Raw genomic sequence first — 22,458 nt, 5'->3', positions numbered from 1 at the left:
CAATCTCTTCACCTCTGATTTGACTGATTTGAACAGCATAAGAATTAACTTTTATCCTCTTCTTAGACACTATTAACACATGGGTGACGGGCTCCGAGAAATCTCGGTTTTATTCACGACATTGTTTTCGGTCTTCCTGTGACATCTCTTGACCGTAGATTGAACTATTTCGGACTTGCACATTGAGTAGAATAAATTGTAGATGTATATCTGCCACTTTTCTTTTATTCACGGCCTCTTTTATTCTTTGATTTAGTTTCGAAACTTTGACTTTCTTTCTACCGGTTCAGTCAATGACAAGATGGAGCACCCACGGAATACGGTGTTAGCTGACGACGATATTTTAGAAGAATTATATGCCGATGATTGTTCAAATGGATATAGTGATAATGAAATAGTGGAAACTGAATGTGAAGGTGATAGTGGAAGTGATATTCAAGCCTCTGCACGTCATAATTTACCTAGTGTGCTTATTTATTCAAGTGACTCTGACGACGACAACGATGTAAACATTAATGTGTTAGGAATTGACGCTGAAGATGGTTTTGTAAAGGCAGATCCACTACTACTAGGGGCATTGGAGAGTACTCATACCAACTTTAAAGATAAAATCTTGACTGTACCAAGCTTGATAGCTGCAGTCGCTTAAGTGCGACCAGTATCCAGTATTCGGGAGATAGTAGGTTCGAACCCCACTGTCAGCAGCCCTGAAAATGGTTTTCCGTGGTTTCCCATTTTCACACCAGGCAAATGCTGGGGCTGTACCTTAATTAAGGCCATGGCCGCTTCCTTCCCACTCCTAGCCCTTCCCTGTCCCATCGTCGCCATAAGACCTATCTGTGTCGGTGCGACGTAAAGCAACTAGCAAAAAAAATAAAAAATTTATGTACATTTTTATAATCAAGTGCACCCTAGTATGCTTAGTAGGAAAATGTCCGGTCCACATGGTATGTGACAAGCTCAAGCATATGGTCAGCAATGTGTTAAGCAAGAAATGTTTAAAGATGTTTTGAACCTGTCCATGTGTTTAATTTTTAAATGAACTGTCCTTGTACTTTGTTTATTGTGACTTTCAAATAACATCAAGGAAATACATTGGAACCTTGATATCTCAAATCACCTCGGGTGATAAATTTTATTTCGAGGTATCGAAATTTCGAGATATAGAGAATGTCGTTTTTGAGAATGTATATCACATAATTGGATCATATGTATATATGGGCTTATAATTAGGGGCCTTATTTTTTGGTGAAATAAAACTGTTGATTTCGGTGTTAAAACTGACACTATTTCGGTAGGTATTTCGTGAAATAAATTATTATACTGATCGATGTTTCCTGCGAAATCTTCCTTGTAGTAGCGTATGGGGTAAATGTAACTAACTTTTTGATAAGGGGTTTTAAAGTAAACCCTTGTAATGTATGATTATTATTAAATCTTAGAAAAACCAAATACGCAAATTGTTATAGAAATAAATATATAAATCGCTGATAATTTGAAATGAAGTTAGGTGATCTGCCCTGTGATATACATTTATACATAGCCTACATTTTTAGACGTTGAATTACTTGTCTCCAAAGTACAAACTAAGCATGGTTTCAACATTAACAGCATGCAGAGTTGTACGGCAGTCAGGAAGTGTCTTTGTGCAAGCAGAGAAGCTCCTCTCGCTGACCACATTAGATGTCGGAAATCATAATGCTTGCGAACACTTGGATGCAAATTCACTGTGGTCTTTTATAAAACCTCCTAAAACTTTGCTAACACTGTCTTCTTTCACTTCCTCAACCAGATGTGCTTTCATTGCATTTTGCAAAGTCGTATAGCTCTGGAAGATGTTCATGGATATGCTCTTTTTCCCCGGTCGGGGATGAGTATCTCAGATGGTTCAAGCGCTAGCCTTCTGACCCCAATTTGGCAGGTTCGATCCTGGCTCAGTCCTGTGGTATTTGAAGGAGTTCAAATATGTCAGCCTCGTGTCAGTAGTTTACTGGCACGTAAAAGAACTCCTGCGGGACAACATTCTGGTATCTCGGCGTCTCTGGAAAACGTAAAAGTGGATAAAAACAATAACATTATTACTACTCAAACAGGCGATTTACTTACAATAGGCCTACCAATACCGTCATATTTTACAGTAAAGACAGTATTATTTACCTTTCCTTTTATATTCATTCTCTTCCTAATCCAGGATTATCCTATTTTTCTAGAGGAATGTTGGCTTGCATGAATGCTTTTTTGGTGTCTATTACAAATTGCTCTCTATAATTTTACAACACCTTTATGATCTGTAAAGTATCGTCGATTGTTATTTGCCACTTAGAATTATGTTAATTTGCTTCATTCTGATTCTCTGCAGTGTATATCGCACGTTTCCACTTTACGAATATTACCGGTACACTATTGGTACATTAGAATCTTTCTTGCAGCATCAAATATAGTACGCGAACCTTTTCTTGAGCCCTGAACTCCATAGTGCTGAATGGGAACTAGGGCTCAAGAAAAAGTTCGCGTACTATACACAGAACCCCTCACTGTTGTATTCCTCGGCCCTCGAAAAACCTGTTGCGACTTCAGTTTTCGGCATTTTTATACTTAATTGTTGGACATTTGCCGGTAAATGTTTGTAAGTAACGAACTCTCATTGCGCACTGCTGTATCTACGACCGGTCTTGTATCTTGTTACGACCACTGCGCTATTTGCTGTAATCGATAACAGATATTGATTTTTATCGACTGCTTTAGAGATCATGGAACTAAATACACATACTTTCGATACACAGTGCGTACCGCTTTCTGTGCATTTGTGAGGAGAATATACAGCGCTATCAAGTAAATGAGAAGGAAACTACAATAGTCAAGTTCTCAGAAGCATTTAAACATTTATTGGAGAACTCTTCCGGTGCCTTTTCGCACCAAGTAGTGTATATTTCGTGATTATTTGCGCAATTCGGGCAATAAATCAAATTTCGCGATATTTCGCGAGTTCATTTTGCTAAAATACGGTTTTTTTAGTACCTGGCAAGGCATATATAGACAAGAAAGAAGATTTCAAGAAAACTCGTGCATATCGTTATTACCAAAAAATACAGCCCCTACTTATAATGAATACATTCATTTTATCAGTATTTAATATTATACAGACAAACTCTATTTTATGGCATCACTTTAATTATAACACTTATTACAGTAACTTTTTAGAGGACAGGGTACAGTACACACAGTAGTACAACAAGAAACATACCTCCGTTAACACCTTTGGAAAAAATCTGTTAGTCTCTTCTGTTTTTTACTGTTAACCTTCTTTTCTTCCACATTCTTTTCAATAACATTTATTGCTGTGAAAACACTGTAATGTAATTTATATTCGACTGACTCTGTGTGTAGGATCGAAGAACAGCCAATGCACTTACCGCGTGATCTGCTGAAGGTACAGGAGAAGGCAGCTCTAAATCTTCTCTTCTTGTTGGGAATATTCTTCTTCTTCTCCTACTTCTTCTTGCTCGGCAGCAGCGTTGATGGTATCTATAGAAGGCTCGGCCACTATAATGTCATAGTCTAGATTTATGTAAGCCTCAAAATCAACTTTGCAGTTAGCAAGCTGCTGATACACTACACATTTCTTAAGGAACAAGACTGATCTCCTCCTCTTTGTGTTCTGATGCTCCTGAGTCACCTTTCAAAAAGCCTGCTCTGCGGAAGCAGTCTACGATTGTTTCCTCCTTTATATCAGCCCACGGCGCGCGGCTGTGAGCTTGCATCCGGGAGATAGTAGGTTCGAATCCCACTATCGGCAGTCCTGAAAATGGTTTTCCGTGGTTTCCCATTTTCACACCAGGCAAATGCTGGGGCTGTACCTTAATTAAGGCCACGGCCGCTTCCTTCCAACTCCTTGTCCTTTCCTATCCCATCGTCGCCATAAGACCTATCTGTGTCGGTGCGACGTAAAAGCCCCTAGCAAAAAAATATCAGCCCACGATTTACTCCGCATTGTTATCGACTGTAGTAGATTGATGTCCGTTAATGACTCCTCAGATTCAATTCCTCTCAGTATTCTCTGAACAGCCTTCTTCCTATTGATATGCTTCAAGTTTTCAATCACACCTTGGTCCATGTGCTGTAGTTTAGATAAATTTGGTGGCAAGAAGACCACGCGCACTGCCTTTAACTCTTGAATGAACACCTTGGGATGAGCAGGACAGTGTCTACGAAAATAAGGATTTTCCTTCCTTCACATTGCAACTTTTCGTCAATGCCATGTAGCCGAGAATCGTAAATGGAGCATGTCATCCGCGAATTTGGGGGTTGATTTCAAAGTGACCAGTAATTAATTTACACCGGAGAAACAGCGAGGCTTCATCGATTTTTCGACCACTAGAAGTTTTAGTTTTTCGGTTCCTGTCGTATTAGTTCTCAGCATTACTGTAACCTTTTCATTACTTGTTAACTGTTCCTCACAACCACAAATGATGTATTGCACAGTTCATGTTATGCTGTGTTTTACTATATCTCTAACCGTCTTGTTTTTCACCTTGTCCATTCTTTTCACTCCTATCCTGCTTCTCAGAAATTTCCTTTCACTTGCCTGTATCCTGGTTATGGCTCTCCGCCTCACTAGCCAAGTTTCTGCTGCATACGTCAGAATAAGTACATAGTGCATATCACTCTTTTGCTTCTCTGAGGGACATCCTTGTTCCAAACCAGGCTTCTGACACTTTTCAGGAATGCTCCTGCTCGTCTTCCATGCTCGATTCTTTTCTTATCATTTCTTCCACTTTCCTCTCTGATACTTCCCAGGTACTTGAAACTCTCTACCTTCCTAAGCTTCCTTCAAGCATTATCCCTCTCGTAGGTCTCTCCTTCTTTCTAGTTATGATCACTATCTCTCTCTTTTCGGTATTAAATTTCATTCCATTTTGTTTCAAGTCCTCTTCCCATGCATCTAACTGTTCCTGGATATCCTCCTCCTTTTTTTTTCCCCAGACTAACAGGTCATCTGCAAACATCATCACTTTCATTTATTTTTTCCCCCAATTTTCCTTGTCTATGGGTAGAGGAATTAGGGGTTGGAATAACTTACCAAGAGAAATGTTCAATAAATTTCAAATTTCTTTGAAATCATTTAGTAAGGAACTGGTTAAAAGAGTGATAGTGGAGTGCAGTCAAACGAAGGTAGGTGATGCAGGAAATATTAAATTAGGAAATGAAGTCTTAAAGGAAGTAGATGAATATTGTTACTTGGGTAGTAAAATAACTAACGATGGCTAAAGTAAGGAGGACATAAAATGCAGATTAGCACAAGCAAGGAAGAGCTTTCTTAAGGAAAGAAATTTGTTCACTTCAAACATTGATACAGGAATTAGAAAGATGTTTTTGAAGACTTTTATGTGGAGCATGACATTGTTTGGAAGTGAAACATGGACGATAACTACCTCAGAAAGAAAGAAAATAGAAACTTTTGAAATGTGGTGTTACAGAAGAATGCTTAAGATGAGGTGGATAAATCGAATCACAAATGAAGAGATACTGAATCAAATTGGTCAGAGGAGATCGATTTGGCTAAATTTAACGAGAAGAAGAGATAGAATGATAGGACACATCTTAAGACACCCAGAACTTGTTCAGTTGGTTTTTGAAGGAAGTGTAGGTGGTAAGAACAGTAGGGGTAGACCAAGGAATGAATATGACAAGCAGATTAGAACAGATGTAGGATGCAATAGTTACATAAAAATGAAAAGGTTAGCACAGGATAGAGTGGCATGGAGAGCTGCATCAAACCAGTCTATGGACTGATGACTCAAACAAACAGGGAATATCCAACCTGGCTGATAGTCCTACATGCGGATCAGTGGTGACTAATCGAGTATCTAAAGTGTTCTTTTGTCTGTCTTGCAGGAGTTTGACCATCCTCATATCTTACTGAAGGACAGTAATGGGTATTTCTATGGGATGGTTCAGCAGACAGGGAAGGCCATGGCTGAACAGTTGGCAAAGATTGCTGAGGAGGTAAGTGAAATCTTAAATATGTAGGGGGTTCAATATACAATATATTGCAACTTTTTTCTAAAAGCAGGTTGGTTTTAATAAGAATTCAAATACACCGTGTTATTCCCAAATCCTTTTGCTACAATACCCTTTTTTCAACATTATCTTCGTTCAATGCTACGGCCTTACGCCACCGTAATGTGAGGGCCTGTATGTCTGCATGGTACCACTTGACTGGTCAGTGTCGGAGCCAACGTCATGCTGCATCCCTAACTTCCCCATCATCCTTGTAGTGCTTCCCGTGGAGTGCATCTTTCCATGGGCCAAACAGATGGAAGTCAGAAGGTGCGAGATCTGGGCTGTTGGGTGGATGAGGAAGAACAATCCACTGAAGGTTTGTGAGCTCCTGTCAGGTGCGCAGACTTGCGTGAGGTCTTGCATTGTTGTGGAGAAGGCTCACCGTGCTTTTGTCCAGTGCCAGGTCTCCGTAGCCATTCTGCAAGTGCCTATGAATATCTGTGATGCCCCGGTTTTCCACCAAAAGAAACTCAATAAGTGTTCTTCGTTTGGTATGCACCTCCATTGCAGACGCCATTTTGAAGGCTAGTTATAGAGCTGCCACCTATCGGAAATTAATGAAACTCACGAAACAAAGCAGGAATATTCAAAGATGTCCCTAACAAAATTCCAATTTTTTAAAACCAAAATTGGCCAAGATATAAAATGTGTTGCATTATATATTGAACACCACTCGTATTACTGGATAGAATATACAGTAAATGTGAATAAGTTGCTGTTTTAAGGACTACAGTATGGCAAGCCAAACACTGTATCATGTAGACCTATTGTACTGTATCAACTACAACAATGCATTAACAGAGAATTATTCATTCTTGAACAACTTCCTATAAATATTGTGTTAAACTGTAAAGGCTGGTTTACACAGGTAGAGTAGTGAAATGAAATGGCGTATGGCTTTTAGTGCCGGGAGCGTCCAAGGACAAGTTCGGCTCGCCAGATGTAGGTCTTTTGATTTGACACCCGTAGGAGACCTGCACGTCGTGATGAAGATGACACATAGGGGAGACCGGGGCAAGATGACGAATCAACCATAACTTTTGTAGTATTCTGTTCACTAAGTTGGCTACCATGTGACCTTGGGCTTGATATCTCACACGTATAACTTACACATAGAAGGAAATTCCTTTCAGTCTGAGACATGCAGTGGTAGTGGTAGGGGGGTGTCTGTCTGGTGCTGTCGCGCTAAAATATTTGAGGTATGTGCAGGAAGCTTCTACTACTAGTGTGCTCACAATACGAATTAACTGTTTTATTTTCTTTAAATGTCAATGTATTTCTTACTTACTTCACTGTTAACTGAATCTTGATTGTAAGATGTGTGTCGATTATAAGGACAAACCGCTTCCTAAACAACCTGGGGCAAGATGACGGGGGCAAGTTGACGAATTCGTCATCTTACCCCAAGCCAGGTATAGGCTACACGTAGTCACCTGTACTCTTAAGCTAATTACAGAAATACCTAGAAATTTTCGACGGAAGATGGATAGACGGGACAGGGATGAAGTAAACATAATACCCGACCCGCAATGCATGCTGTCAAAGAATCTCGTATGCCTCGTAATGCAACTATGAGCAACGCCATTGAAAGATTTGAAGCTTGTGCGATTGACTCATTCAACCCACAATTATTTGATGAGGAAATTGCTCTTCAGCAGTGACAACAGAAAGGTATTATGAAGAACAGTGAATAAAATTAGCCTATGTTCATCGTCTAAATGAAGACTGGATCAGTGTATGATAATTATAAAGTGTGGTGGCATGAAGACTGCTCAGTTATGAAGGTAGTTGACGGTTTCTCTGTGATATGTGCTGAGTATATTCCAGTTTAAAACGGTTTTCTTTAGAGTTCTTGTATTTAATGTAGTGCACAGTAGTTATTAATTTTAGCAGGAACTTCTAAAAGTTATTTTCAATTTATTTTAAGTATTTTAACATTTTTCAAATTTATGTTCTTTAGAAATGTATGTTCTTGTGCAGTACATTATTAAAATTAAGTTACTCCACGTGTTGATTGTGTGTTGAACAAATTTCAGTGAAGTTCTGTGATGAAACAGTTGAGAAGAATGCTCGTCATCTTACCCCAATAGGTTCGTCAACTTACCCCGGGCACAGGGCAAGATGATGAAATTTACATAATTATTAACTTTACTACTTTATGAAAAAGCTATTTAAACAAGAACTTTGAATATTGTAGTACTGTTTCACGAAAAGGTAAGCAGTAATAATCGTGTCATCACAGCTGTAAAACACGCCATTTTCCGGCGGAATGTCGAAAGAAAGCTTATCAACGTCAACTTGTCCCGGTCTCCCCTACACCCAGCCCCCTTGCTAATGAAATTAACCAATTAAGGTTAAAATTCCCAACCCTGCCGGGAATCGAACCTGGGACCCCTGTGACCAAAGGCCAGTACGCTAACCATTTAGCCATGGAACCAGACGGTTGAGTAGTGATGCTAGTAGAGAGTTTTAAAAGTTTAAAAGTTTGGCACAAAAAGGCCCTTCACTTGATATCTTAGAGAACGTACTGTGTATATTCACGTTCATCAATATATTAAACCTGAATACAATTTAAATTAAATTAATGAAAAATGAGATTCTCTATTTGAAACCTTGATTGCACTTCTTTGTAGATTTCCATCCTATAACGAAAGTTCCCATCCTGAACCAATGATAACTTCACCTGTTCCACCTACAGTTCTTGTAGTTACAATAAAATATTGAACAGGAGGAAACCTTTATCCTCTTCTGTAACTGTAAATTTCGATTCAATACGCACCAAAAAATGAAATTCTTGACATTAAATACAGTTCCTGTACCAGTCATGTTAACTTCAGTCGCCTATCCTCCTGCCATTCCTCCTCAAGACCTTGAGCCTACAGCATGTGATAAACAGGTTAGTGTCACAAAGCCACGCACTTAAACACATCGTTCAACTGGGTTAGTCACAACTTTATTACTCACAAACACATGAGACTACACTTTTTGCATTTCTTTGGCATTCAATTAACTTTAACTTTCTAATTACAGGAAATGATACCACCATATTAATCCTTGTTGGCAGCAAACCAAATCACGAAACATCAATTAATAATCACATATCACCTAGTCCAATTATAAGACTTTTAACTAATGAAACATCAAGAGGATGTTATAACAAGTGGATAACAGTGCACACTGAAGATTTTAACACGACATTTTAAGAACATTAACTTTTTCTTAATAAGAACATTTAAACATTCATAACATTATTCTTGCTTACATTTTAAATGCTTTTAACTAGGATGTGTATATGTCAGTTTTTAACAATCTACTGAAAATGATCCCATTGTCCGACTCATTGGCTGAATGGTCAGCGTACTGGCCTTCGGTTCAGAGGGTCCTGGGTTTGATTCCTGGCCGGGTCGGGGATTATAATCGCTTCTGATTAGTTCTTCTGGCTTGGGGACTGGGTGTATATGTCCGTCCCAACACTCTCCTCATCATATTCGGACAACATACCACACTACCAACCACCACAGACACACGCAATAGTGATTACATCACTCACGTAAGGTTGGCGCCAGGAAGGGCATCTGGCTGTAAAACAGGGTCAAATCCACTTGTGCGACGCAATTCACACCCACGACCCCACAGGTGGTGGAAAAGCCGGCAGGAAAAGAAGAAAAAGAAGACTGAAGATGATCCAATTAGGCTCGAAACATGTATGGATGTGACAAATGTGAAATTTAAGTTTTTTAAATTCACATGATATTATAAAGTATTGAATAAGGAAGACACGGTTTAATAATAAATCATTATTATAGTGGTTTAAAGATTAAGAGTAGAGTAGGCTACACTCTCCCGTCTACTCTACCAAATCTGAGTAGGGACCGTTAACACACAGTAGAGTGTTGACAGTAGTAGTAGTGTGATGTTTGGTCCAAATGTTGTGTGCCCGATCATTTAAAGAAAGAAAGAAAGTTGATCAAGAATTGTTTAACTAGATTTTCAAATGCACTTATAAGAGAAGAGAGGTCATGGAAGACATTGAGTATGAGTTCTCTTGTTTCCCTGTGGCAGTTTTAATTATTGCATCCATAGTTGCGAACCATTCCACACAGGGAACATACAAGGGGGTGTCAAAAAATACCAGAATGATTTTATTACAGCAAAATACTGGCTACCTTTATTCAAATTCACTTATAGACCTTCAAAGTATTCTCCCTGAGACAATAAAACGGTTTAAGCATTCAATCCACTGTTCAAAACATTACCCTTTCTTTTGATAGTCTGTTGAGTATACCCGAAATTGCATTGTTTACTACTTGATCATTTCGAAAATGACGATCCCAAAGTTCCTTTTTCACTGCAGGAAACAGGTAGAAGTCGCATGGTGCTATGGCTGGTTAATAAGGTGGATGTGGCATCACCTCAATGCCCAATTTGGTTATTGTGTTTCGGTGTTTTGATTGCCCGATGCGCAGGTGCCTTGTCCGAGTGCAGGACCCATCCCATTGTTTGCGAAGTTTGGTCTCTTTTTTTCTTCAATTTTTGTTTTCAGTGGCCCCTTTAACACTTCACAATAGTAACAGTATGTTGCTTTTCCACTACATGATCGTACACAATACCCTGCTTATTGGAAAAGACAATTTGCATGACTTTCCCTGCACTCGCCTGAACTTAGGCCTTTTTGGGTCTTGGACTGGAAGGATGTTTCCATTAGGCACTTTGTTGTTTTGTCTCTGGTCATAATGATAGAACCAGGACTTGTCATATGTGATAACCCTGTCCAAACAATCTGGTTCCCGCCAAAGTTTCCCTTTCCATTCTTGACATGCCATCACACGATGAGCTGATCTGTAGGAGATGTTTATCATTCCAGCAATCTCTTCAATGGTTAAATGGCTGTCGTCTCTCAATATGACTTCAGTTGTGTTCTCGTTGATGTCGGTTTTTGAAGTTGAGGGTCTTCCGGGGCATGGAGCATCTTCAAGATCAGTTTTACCCCCCTTAAATCATTCGTGCCACTCAACAACTTGCGTCTTTTCCATGGCTTCCTCTCTGTAAGCTTGCTGCAGCATTTCCATTGTTTATGTTGGGAGTTTTATCCTGGAGAACACAAAACCTAATTGGAGCGTGCTGCTGCAACTTGAGATCCGTGTTGGGTGCAGTGAACACGGCCTCGTTCCTCAACTGCTCCCATGCAGCTGAGAAGCCTGAGAGACGTGCTTCGCACTGCATCACTCACGGTCAGACCTTTCCAGTACTACAACCTGCAAACTCCAGTGCAGGATTATTGAAACACAAAAAAATAATTCCGGTTATTTTTTGACACCCCTTTGTATATATCACCTAGACCTGAACGAGTTATACACTTTTGATTTAGGTTTCTCTAAATATTTTGCTTTAACTCATTCACTCCAACCTTTTCCATTTTTCTATGATTTCTACCTCCACAGTGTGTCTCTTATTTCTATTTCTATAGTTAATGGTTCTCATATTCTATAAACAGTCCTATTCAATGTTTTTCTCCACAAATCACAATGTTTCCTCATACCTGTGGAGGTAATCACGCAATGTGTTCTCGCCGCTGCCGTCACCGCCTTGTACCTCCTCAAAATCAACCAGAACTCATAGCCCCTATCAGAACCGTTGATCATCCTACATCACCTAGCCGTTTTCTTTTTCCATCACCTACATTTGAGTATCTAATTCTCGTTGTCCTCATTTAATTACTAAATATCTACCCCTACAACAGACCCTTAGTTCTCACTCACAAGCTGCAGCAAATCAAACATTCAATCTTCACTTTCTAACCACCTATTCTGGCCTGAATTCGCACTTCATCTTTACACCATTGGAAACCTTTGTTTGAACACATTCACAGCCCCCTCAGTTTAAGCAAGTACGCCATAGAATCACATCCTCTCAGTCTTTGCAATCACCGACTAAACTTACATTCTATTCATCGTAGGCTTATGAGTTCACCAGAGAAATTAAATGCCATTCTTCACATATTTGCTACCCTGTCTTCAAAATAGAGCACCTCAGCGAAGGAACCAATGAAAAAAAAAAGTAATTGATGTTCATAGCCCAAGTAATGTACATGAAAAAAAACAAAGCAGACCTTTGTAACTAGTAATAAAATAACGAAGTTACCAACCCCTTAGCTAAGAGGCCAAACCCCCTCCCATCTCCTCTTCTTCACATCGTTTACCCACCTCCTTCTTCTATCACATCTCCCAAACCTGCCCACAACTCTTGGCCAGGGAGAGGGCCTAACCCTTTACGTGGCCTGCCCCACCCCTTCAGGGTGGAGAATGAAAACGATTGATAGAACATCTTCATCCAGAATATAAACAGCATCCTACTCTACTCAAATGAAAGAGTGGACCAGAGGTAGAGTTCATAGGCAAGTGAGAATGTGACGTGAGAGGTGGGGGGTAGAGTAGGGCTAATTTGCCACATATTGCTAGTGACTCCACTCTATCAGCTACTGTCCACTCTACTCGATACTCTACTGGGAATTTTTTCGGGTTTATACAGGGTCTCTCATATAAACTCAGACCGAACGCATGGTGTTTGTACTCTGCACTGTGGCAGCTGCCTCAGCCGAACTTATGTCATGCGTGGCCGCCCAATCGGGCGTGCAACATCCTTCCGTTGTTTCTTGCAGTAAAGTGCTTCTCAAGCAGTTGTCTCGATGACATATGACATCTAAGGGCTTTTCAGTCATTCGAGTAGTGTCGCTGTACAAATACGCTTTAAGCGCGTATACATTACAATCTTATATGAAATCTTACATTACAGAAGATGCTGGAAGTATCGTGCTTCCTGGGTTATAGAGGCACTGTACTGGTAACCACATTCTCGCTGACTCGAGTGAGTTCTGCCACTGTAATGTTTCTCATTTGATTTGTAATGTTTTCTTTCAGTTCCTGCAATGTGTGAGGATTTGTTTGATGCACATTTTCTTTCAGTTTACACCACAAGTAAAATTCACTCACTGTTAGATCTGGAGAATGAGGTGGAAATAGACCAGCTCTGATCACTCTGTCTGCAAACACTTCCGAGATTGTAAGAAGGGAATCTTCTGCTGTATGAGCAGGGCTGAATCTTGTTGAAACCAGCCACGCGATTTTTCTTCTTCCGTTAACTGATGGAAGAACGGCATCAAATGTCATTTTGGCACCTCTCTGCATTTACTGCTGTCTCGAAAAAAATAGGCCCAATTATTCGTCTTGCACTAACAGCACACCAAACACCTGTCTTCCTATCATAATGAGGGACTTCATAAACACGATTAGGATTTTCTGCACACCAATAGCGAGAGTTATGACAGGTGGTGGTGGTGATTATTGTTTTAAGAGAAAGTACAACTGGGCAACCATCCTCTATATAACACTAATCAGAGGGAAAAAATGGAAGGGGTCCGACACTTCGAAAAATGAAGATATCGGCCAAAGGAAGACAAGGGCCACGAAAGGCATGAAAATGAAAGACTCCCTAGCCCTCGCAAACCTAATAGCGTCGGGGTCAGAAAAGAACAAGAGTTGACCAAGGGAGGTCGGAGAGGATAGATGAAAGTGAGGAGCCTGGCACAAGTAAGTGGAAGCAATGCCAGGACTCAGCTAAGGGCCCCGTGGTCGCCAACCCACGCTCCAAAGTTCAGAGCCCTTGGGGCCGAGAGTTATGACAGTTCACACGACCATTAAGACGAAACAAAAACTTTTACATACTAAAATATCGTGTTGCAATGATAACTGTCTCACCATGTTAACAGCTGAGATTCAGACTGGCGACTCATGCTTGCCATGTCGAACACGCGCAGGCTGTTTGCAAGGTCGAGAACTATGTGCGCGCCTCCCGTACTGCAGGTGCCGGAGCGCAGAGTACAAACACTGTGCACTCGGTCAGAGTTTATATGGGAGACCCTGTAGTTACTTTACCAAGTACTAGCCCCATTACTCTACCCATGTAAATCAGCCTTAAGAGATGGCCACTTGGCCTTAATCTTGTCAGGATAAATAAATCTCAATCAATCAATCAATCAATCAATCTTAAAAGTCAGCATTTCACCTCAGTATGGCAGCAGCTTGTTATAGTAATTCGAATGCCACACCTCATCGTATTGCCATCTTTATTTTTAAGGAGGAACCTACACCTTTGAACATAGAAAAATGGGGTATATTAAACATTTTTTCTGCAGCAATGGAAGTGAATACTAAAAGGAAATTTAATATGACAAACAGAATATTCCTTAACAACATGCTTACATATTTAGAAATCATATAAACCTTTGTTATTATATATAATTAATTATTCAAAATGGCGGTGTATCATGGACACTATTTTGCCGTTTCCCTCATAATTTCCAAACACATGAATATTTTTCCATGATTCTTTTTTATTATGATTATTAACCTGTTGACAGGTGCAACTAAGGACCGACAATAGAGTGTGCACCGCATTTGCCATTTGGTATGACATGAGGGAGCACGGCATTTGTCGTTTGGTATGACATGAGGGAGCACAGCATTTGTCGTTTTAGGCTAGTGCTAAGAACTTAATTTCTTACTGACGTAATATGACATCTAGCAGCGTTTTTTGTAACTTTTTCAGTCATTCAAGTAGTGTCACTGTACAAATCCTAGTCCTGTATGGTGGTGGTCTGACAGAAAAGTGTATACTCCCTACAGTGTAAGAGTTTGGCGTGCCATTAGCCTACAGGTTACAGCAATGTTACGATTGCTGCCGATGTGGATAGTTGTTTGTGCTCTTCGTAGCTGTAAATATGTTTGGTTTTTGTAACTATAACTGTGAATATATTTTTGACAACTGCTTGAGAAGCACTTTACTGCAAAAAACAACGGAAGGATGTTGCACGTCCGATTGGAGGTGGGACACAAGATCTGTTACGCCTCAAAGGTCGCCATTTTATGAGGCCACTTCTACAAAGCGAATGAAAGAAGCGTAAACTTCTCAGGCAATGCTACGTGTGCAAACACACTACCCGATCAGGACAGAAGAGGAAAGAAACGAGCTACGAACATTCTACTTTTGAAGTCGCTCTCTGCATACATCATTGCTTTGAACAGTATCATACATTAAAAATTATTGAAATTACTGTGCTTTCTCAATATATAGTGCATTTTCATGTTTCTCAAAGTCTCTCAAAGTTGTAATAAATAAATTGACTGTAACTTACAAAAAAAAATCTTACTCCCCAGAGGTTGCTTAGTGGTCAAATATGTACTCAGATGCGGCCATCATTATTGCACGACATATGCCATGCGCACTCATCAACAGGTTAATGTTACAGCTACAACATGTACTAGAATCAGTGAAGTTCATCAAGTATAAATATTTTTTTTATGAAGTTTAAATTAGTCATGGTTCATGTTTGTGGGTTACTGTAGTCACGTCCTAGTTCGTGAACCATGGGCAACGGCTGAGTGGCCTAGTAAGTGGTCCTGAGAGTCGGGATACCAGTTGCTATGGAATGGGAGTGGGCATTTCGGACATATTCTGAGTCGTGGCCCTCCTTGTGCTCAGGCGGCTAGGACTACACAATTCACCGGTGGTCCATAACCCGTTAGAGGAGAGATCCTCACTTGGACTATGTGCAAGTAGGGCAGCATCCTGCTTCATGAATTTACCGAGCTCAGAACACTTTAAGCAAGCCTTGGACCTATGGGAGTAATGGAGTCCCACTCCCATTTGACAGGCAAGGGACTCCTTGGAAACAACTTGGCGAACGAAATGGAATTCGATGGGGAGCTATCAATATTAATGGGGCTTATGGAAGAAAGAAGGTAGAACTTGCTGAGTCAGCAAAGAGGATGCATCTGGATGTGCTAGGAGTAAGTGATATTCGGGTAAGGGGAGATAAGGAGGAAGAGATAGGAGATTATAAAGTGTACTTGACGGGTGTTAGAAAGGGAAGGGCAGAGTCTGGGGTAGGGCTCTTTATCAGGAATACCATTGCACGCAACATAGTTTCTGTTAGGCACGTAAGTGAGCGAATGATGTGGGTAGATTTGTCAGTGGGAGGAATTAGGACAAGAATTGTGTCCGTGTATTCACCATGTGAGGGTGCAGATGAGGATGAAGTTGACAAGTTTTATGAAGCATTGAGTGACATCGTGGTCAGGGTCAACAGCAAGGATAGAATAGTGCTAATGGGCGATTTCAATGCGAGAGTTGGGAATAGAACTGAAGGATACGAAAGGGTGATTGGTAAATGTGGGGAAGATATGGAAGCTAATGGGAATGGGAAGCGTTTGCTGGACTTCTGTGCTAGTATGGGTTTAGCTGTTACGAATACATTCTTCAAGCATAAGGCTATTCACCGCTACACATGGGAGGCTAGGGGTACCAGATCCATAATAGACTATATCTTAACAGACTTTGAATTCAGGAAATCTTTTAGGAATGTACGAGTTTTTCGGGGATTTTTCGATGATACAGACCATTATCTGATCTGTAGTGAACTAAGTATCTCTAGGCCTAGGGTAGAGAAAGTGAAATCTGTCTGCAAACGAATAAGGGTAGAAAATCTCCAGGACGAGGAAATTAGACAGAAGTACATGGATATGATTAGTGAGAAGTTTCGAACAGTAGACAGTAAGCAGGTTCAGGATATAGAAAGTGAATGGGTGGCATACAGGGATGCTGTAGTAGAAACAGCAAGGGAATGCCTAGGAACAACTGTGTGTAAAGATGGGAAAAAGCGAACATCTTGGTGGAATGATGAAGTGAGAGCAGCCTGTAAACGTAAAAAGAAGGCTTATCAGAAATGGCTCCAAACAAGGGCCGAGGCAGACAGGGATTTGTACGTATATGAAAGAAACAGAGCGAAACAAATAGTTGTTGAATCCAAAAAGAAGTCATGGGAAGATTTTGGTAATAACCTGGAAAGGCTAGGTCAAGCAGCAGGGAAACCTTTCTGGACAGTAATAAAGAAACTTAGGAAGGGAGGGAAAAAAGAAATGAACAGTGTTTTGAGTAATTCAGGTGAACTCATAACAAATCCCAGGGAATCACTGGAGAGGTGGAGGGAATATTTTGAACATCTTCTCAATGTAAAAGGAAATCATCATGGTGGTGTTGCAAACAGTCAAGCTCATGGGGAGGAGGAAAATGATGTTGGTGAAATTATGCTTAAGGAAGTGGAAAGAATGGTAAATAAACTCCATTGTCATAAGGCAGCAGGAAGAGATGAAATTAGACCTGAAATGGTGAAGTATAGTGGGAAGGCAGGGATGAAATGGCTTCATAGAGTAGTAAAATTAGCATGGAGTGTTGGTAAGGTACCTTCAGATTGGACAAAAGCAGTAATTGCACCTATCTATAAGCAAGGGAACAGGAAGGATTGCAACAACTATCGAGGTATCTCATTGATTAGTATACCAGGCAAAGTATTCACTGGCATCCTGGAAGGGAGGGTGCGATCAATCGTTGAGAGGAAGTTGGATGAAAACCAGTGTGGTTTCAGGCCACAGAGAGGCTGTCAGGATCAGATTTTCAGTATGCGCCAGGTAATTGAAAAATGCTACGAGAGGAATAGGCAGTTGTGTTTATGTTTCGTAGATCTAGAGAAAGCATATGATAGGGTACCGAGGGAAAAGATGTTCGCTATACTGGGGGACTATGGAATTAAAGGTAGATTATTAAAATCAATCAAAGGCATTTATGTTGACAATTGGGCTTCAGTGAGAATTGATGGTAGAATGAGTTCTTGGTTCAGGGTACTTACAGGAGTTAGACAAGGCTGTAATCTTTCACCTTTGCTGTTTGTAGTTTACATGGATCATATGCTGAAAGGTATAAAATGGCAGGGAGGGATTCAGTTAGGTGGAAATGTAGTAAGCAGCCTGGCTTATGCTGACGACTTGGTCTTAATGGCAGACTGTGCCGAAAGCCTGCAGTCTAACATCTTGGAACTTGAAAATAGGTGCAATGAGTATGGTATGAAAATTAGCCTCTCGAAGACTAAATTGATGTCAGTAGGTAAGAAATCCAACAGAATTGAATGTCATATTGGTGATACAAAGCTAGAACAGGTGGATAATTTCAAGTATTTAGGTTGTGTGTTTTCCCAGGATGGTAATATAGCAAGTGAGATTGAATCAAGGTGTAGTAAAGCTAATGCAGTGAGCTCGCAGTTGCGATCAGCAGTATTCTGTAAGAAGGAAGTCAGCTCCCAGACGAAACTATCTTTACATCGGTCTGTTTTCAGACCAAATTTGCTTTATGGGAGCGAAAGCTGGGTGGACTCAGGATATCTTATTCATAAGTTAGAAGTAACAGACATGAAAGTAGCAAGAATGATCGCTGGTACAAACAGGTGGGAACAATGGCAGGAGGGAACTCGGAATGAGGAGATAAAGGCTAATTTAGGAATGAACTCGATGGATGAAGCTGTACGCATAAACCGGCTTCGGTGGTAGGGTCATGTGAGGCGAATGGAGGAGGATAGGTTACCTAGGAGAATAATGGACTCTGTTATGGAGGGTAAGAGAAGTAGAGGGAGACCAAGACGACGATGGTTAGACTCTGTTTCTTACGATTTAAAGATAAGAGGTATAGAACTAAATGAGGCCACAACACTAGTTGCAAATCGAGGATTGTGGCGACGTTTAGTAAATTCTCAGAGGCTTGCAGACTGAACGCTGAAAGGCATAACAGTCTATAATGATAATGTATGTATGTATGTTAAATTAGTCAATTTAAAGTTTAAAGTAGTAAATGTTTTCATTAATTTTCATTTGAAAATATTTCTTTTAAACTTAATCAATGAAGCTAGCTCAATAATTCTAACATATCTTCTTCTTCTCTGTGAAATCTACATGCATGCAAAATTTAATCTCAATATCTTAAAAACTTTCAGAGTTATCAGGGAAAAAGTTCTGAAAAACAAAAGTCACGGGAAACAATCAACAAACTTGGGTTACAGGGCTTCACGTTTTTGGTCATAACTCCAAAATAATTGGAGATATTAACAAAAATTTTGCACTGTTATAAAGAGAGAAGTTGAATTTAAAATTTGAAGAAATAAATTGAAAAATCACATTTTTGGTCGGTCAAAAATGTTGGTCCCTCCTTAAGCTTGAAAAGCCTTAACACTTATCGGTATCACTCTTAATACTTACGCATACCCAAACATAGTCACAAAAGATCTTGTTTCTTACCGATTATTTCCTGTACTTCTGCTTTCAGAGCTACAGGAATCTCAACAGCTGATACCTGCAGGGCTGCATTTAGAATCTCCTCCATGTGTTGTGCTGCCACAGCTTTAAGTATTCACCTGCCAAACCTCGCCATCTTGTAAACATTCTTATGTAATATATTTTGTAAATATATTTGTGCATGTATTCATAAGAGAGGAAAAATAAAAAGTAATTTTACATAAACATTCTGTTTCATGCTAGCATGTACTCTCGGCTTCACACGTGTGAATTCCTTCCAATTTGAGATAATTTCAACAAATAGTATTTAATTGCTCCATGCAAACAGTACTGTATGTAAAGCTTCTCAGTGGGTAGATGAAGGGTAACATGTATGACAGTCCCTTGAACAAAGAGCCGAGCGATCATCATCATCATCATCATCATCATCATCTTCTTCTTCTTCTTCTTCTTCTTCTTCTTCTTCTTCTTCTTCTTCACCATATCCTCATCAGATGTGAGCAGTGTTCAATCAATCAATCACTACTGATCTGCATTTAGGGCAGTCGCCCAGGTGGCAGATTCCCTATCTGTTGTTTTCCTAGCCTTTTCTTAAATTATTGCAAAAAATTGGAAATTTATTGAACATCTCCCTTGGTAAGTTATTCCAATCTCTAACTCTCCTTTCTATAAACGAATATTTGCCCCCAATTTGTCCTCTTGAATTCCAACTTTATCCTACTTTTAAAGACACCACTCAAACTTATTCGTCTACTAATGTCATTCCACGCCATCTCTCCACTGACAGCTCGGAACATATCACATGTAACATACCACTTAGTCAAGCACCTCATCTCCTTTCTCCCAATTTTTCCCAACTCAAACTTTGCAACATTTTTGTAATGCTCCTCTTTGGTCGGAAATCACCCAGAACAAATTGAGCTACTTTTCTTTGGATTTTTTCCAGTTCTTGAATCAGGTAATCCTGGTGAGGGTCCCATACACTGGAACCATACTCTAGTTGGGGTGTTACCAGAGACTTATATGCCCTCTCCTTTACATCCTTACTACAACCCCTAAACACCCTCATAACCATGTGCAGAGATCTGTACCCTTTATTTACAATCCCATTTATGTGTTTACCCCAATGAAGATCTTTCCTTATATTAACACCTAGATACTTACAATGATCCCCAAAAGGAACTTTCACCCCATCAACCCAGTAATTAACACTGAGAGGACTTTTCGTATTTGTGAAACTCACAACCAGACTTTTAACCAAACATCAACATATCAACATACCATTGCCTGCTGTCCATCTCACAACATTATCAAGGGCATTTTGCAGTTGACCGAGCTCGATAGCTGCAGTCGCTTAAGTGCGGCCAGTGTCCAGTATTCGGGAGATAGTAGGTTCGAACCCCACTGTCGGCAGCCCTGAAAATGGTTTTCCGTGGTTTCCCATTTTCACACCAGGCAAATGCTGGGGCTGTACCTTAATTAAGGCCACGGCCGCTTCCTTCCCACTCCTAGCCCTTTCCTGTCCCATCGTCGCCGTAAGACCTATCTGTGTCGGTGCGACGTAAAACAACTAGCAAAAAAAAAAAAATTGCAGTTGCTCACAATCTTGTAACATATTTTTTACTCTATACAGAATAACATCATCCGCAAAAAGCCTTACCTCTAATTCCACTTGTTTACTCATATTATTTATATATATTGATTTTACGGGACAGTACCGTATTCGTGTTAAATGTCCCACGTCCCGGATAGTTTCTATCCGGACGGCAATTGTCCCGTATTTTGAACCTTGTGAGAATTATGCCATTGTTTCCACCTCTGATAAGCACCAAGAGTTTTCCTTCAAAGAGGATAGATTTCTTCACTCCTTGGTGTCTTTATCTGGTGTAAGTTTGTAGATTTTTAAAATTGTTTTTATTTTATTTTTTTACAATCCTGCCGAATAAGACACGTAATAGCGGACAGCTACCTGAGGTAATCCAGGTTCACCGCGTGTTCGTGTGAAATTGTCCGCTGTGAGAAATATTATGTTCTGTTGACTAGATTAGGTCTGAGCTGTTCATTTCTGTAAATTTTCTTCATTGTCATACAGAGGTTTTCATGAAATTGCTAAGAATGACGCAGAAAGCTTTACATCAAGAACTACTGGATAAACAAGCGAATATATGTATAGATTTTTACCAAACAGACGTCATGATGATGAACTGCGGCATACCATAACGCGCTTTTTTATTAACCATTGAAAAAGGCAGGCAAGAGATTATAACTACAACAGGCATATCAAACAAGTTATCTGACCCATTTATAACGAAGGCTATGGAATTGCATGGGTTCTCCAGTAATAATAATAATATATATATATATATTTTTTTTTTTACGATGTTGAAACACAGACCCATCTGTTCCGCGTACGGGTATTAACTTACTCAAGCGGGCGGCGAATCAACGCCACCTAGAGACAACCGCATGCTGTTGAGTGGATCGAGAATGCCGCTGATTTCCCGTAATACCAGGAGTTCGGAAGAAGTGCGTGAAAGTGAGAGCCATTTTTATTCATTTTGTGAGAGTTTTATTAAGAGTTTTTCGTGTTACACAACATGGATGGTCGAAAACGATTACGGTAAGTGGCGCAATTTTGTCGCAGATTAGCAGAAGAGGAGAAGGGAACGTAAATTGTGTCTCAGACACCAAATTTAGACTTGTTTTTTCCACAGGATCCAAACTATAACTCAAACAATTCCTCTCATGCAATGACAAAAAAGAAAATGATGTTACTGGCACAGAAAACTTTGATGAGTGTACGCCCACTTTTATTTGTGTTTCCATTGGTCTGCTCTTGAAACTGTAAGTGAAAATTGTGAAGACATCTACAGGGTTTTTCACTCAAAGAGGGACCAGCCGGTGGGCCGGCGCAGCGCAGCGGGTAGATGGCCGAGCTGGAACTTTGCATGTGCTGTGAATTAGGGTAGCAAGGGTATATTGCACCCGCTCAAAGCCAGAGTCCCAACCAGCATTTATCTCAGGGGGTGTTATGGTTCGAACCTATCGCAACTAATAAACAATTTAAAAAATCTCCAATTAAATGTCTGGGCGCCATCTAATCAGTACTACAGGGCTGAATGGGGCAATCAAATGATTACCGTAACTTTAAGGATCATCATAAAAACAAACAAATACATTAAATCAGATCAAAGGAAGAAATGGGAGGCTCCGTTCTAGGAAA

At 40.1% G+C, this 22,458-nt stretch overlaps 1 protein-coding gene across 1 annotated transcript in view; it reads left to right on the top strand.

Moving 5' to 3' along the window:
* The window catches only part of LOC137502985 (ATP-binding cassette subfamily C member 4-like), a 183,546-nt gene extending 164,097 nt beyond the window's left edge, over positions 1-19,449 (top strand). The window contains exons 24-25 of the mRNA XM_068230280.1: positions 5,896-6,006; positions 19,267-19,449. Coding sequence (XP_068086381.1) covers positions 5,896-6,006; positions 19,267-19,290 — 135 coding nt within the window. The 3' untranslated portion in view covers positions 19,291-19,449. The remainder of the gene's footprint in view (positions 1-5,895; positions 6,007-19,266) is intronic.
* The last annotated feature ends 3,009 nt before the right edge of the window (positions 19,450-22,458 follow it).

This window comes from Anabrus simplex, chromosome 14, assembly GCF_040414725.1.
Source record: "Anabrus simplex isolate iqAnaSimp1 chromosome 14, ASM4041472v1, whole genome shotgun sequence".
Taxonomy (NCBI): domain Eukaryota; kingdom Metazoa; phylum Arthropoda; class Insecta; order Orthoptera; family Tettigoniidae; genus Anabrus; species Anabrus simplex.
The sequence above is the reverse complement of the archived record's forward strand: the minus strand, read 5'-3'. Positions and strand labels throughout refer to the sequence as shown.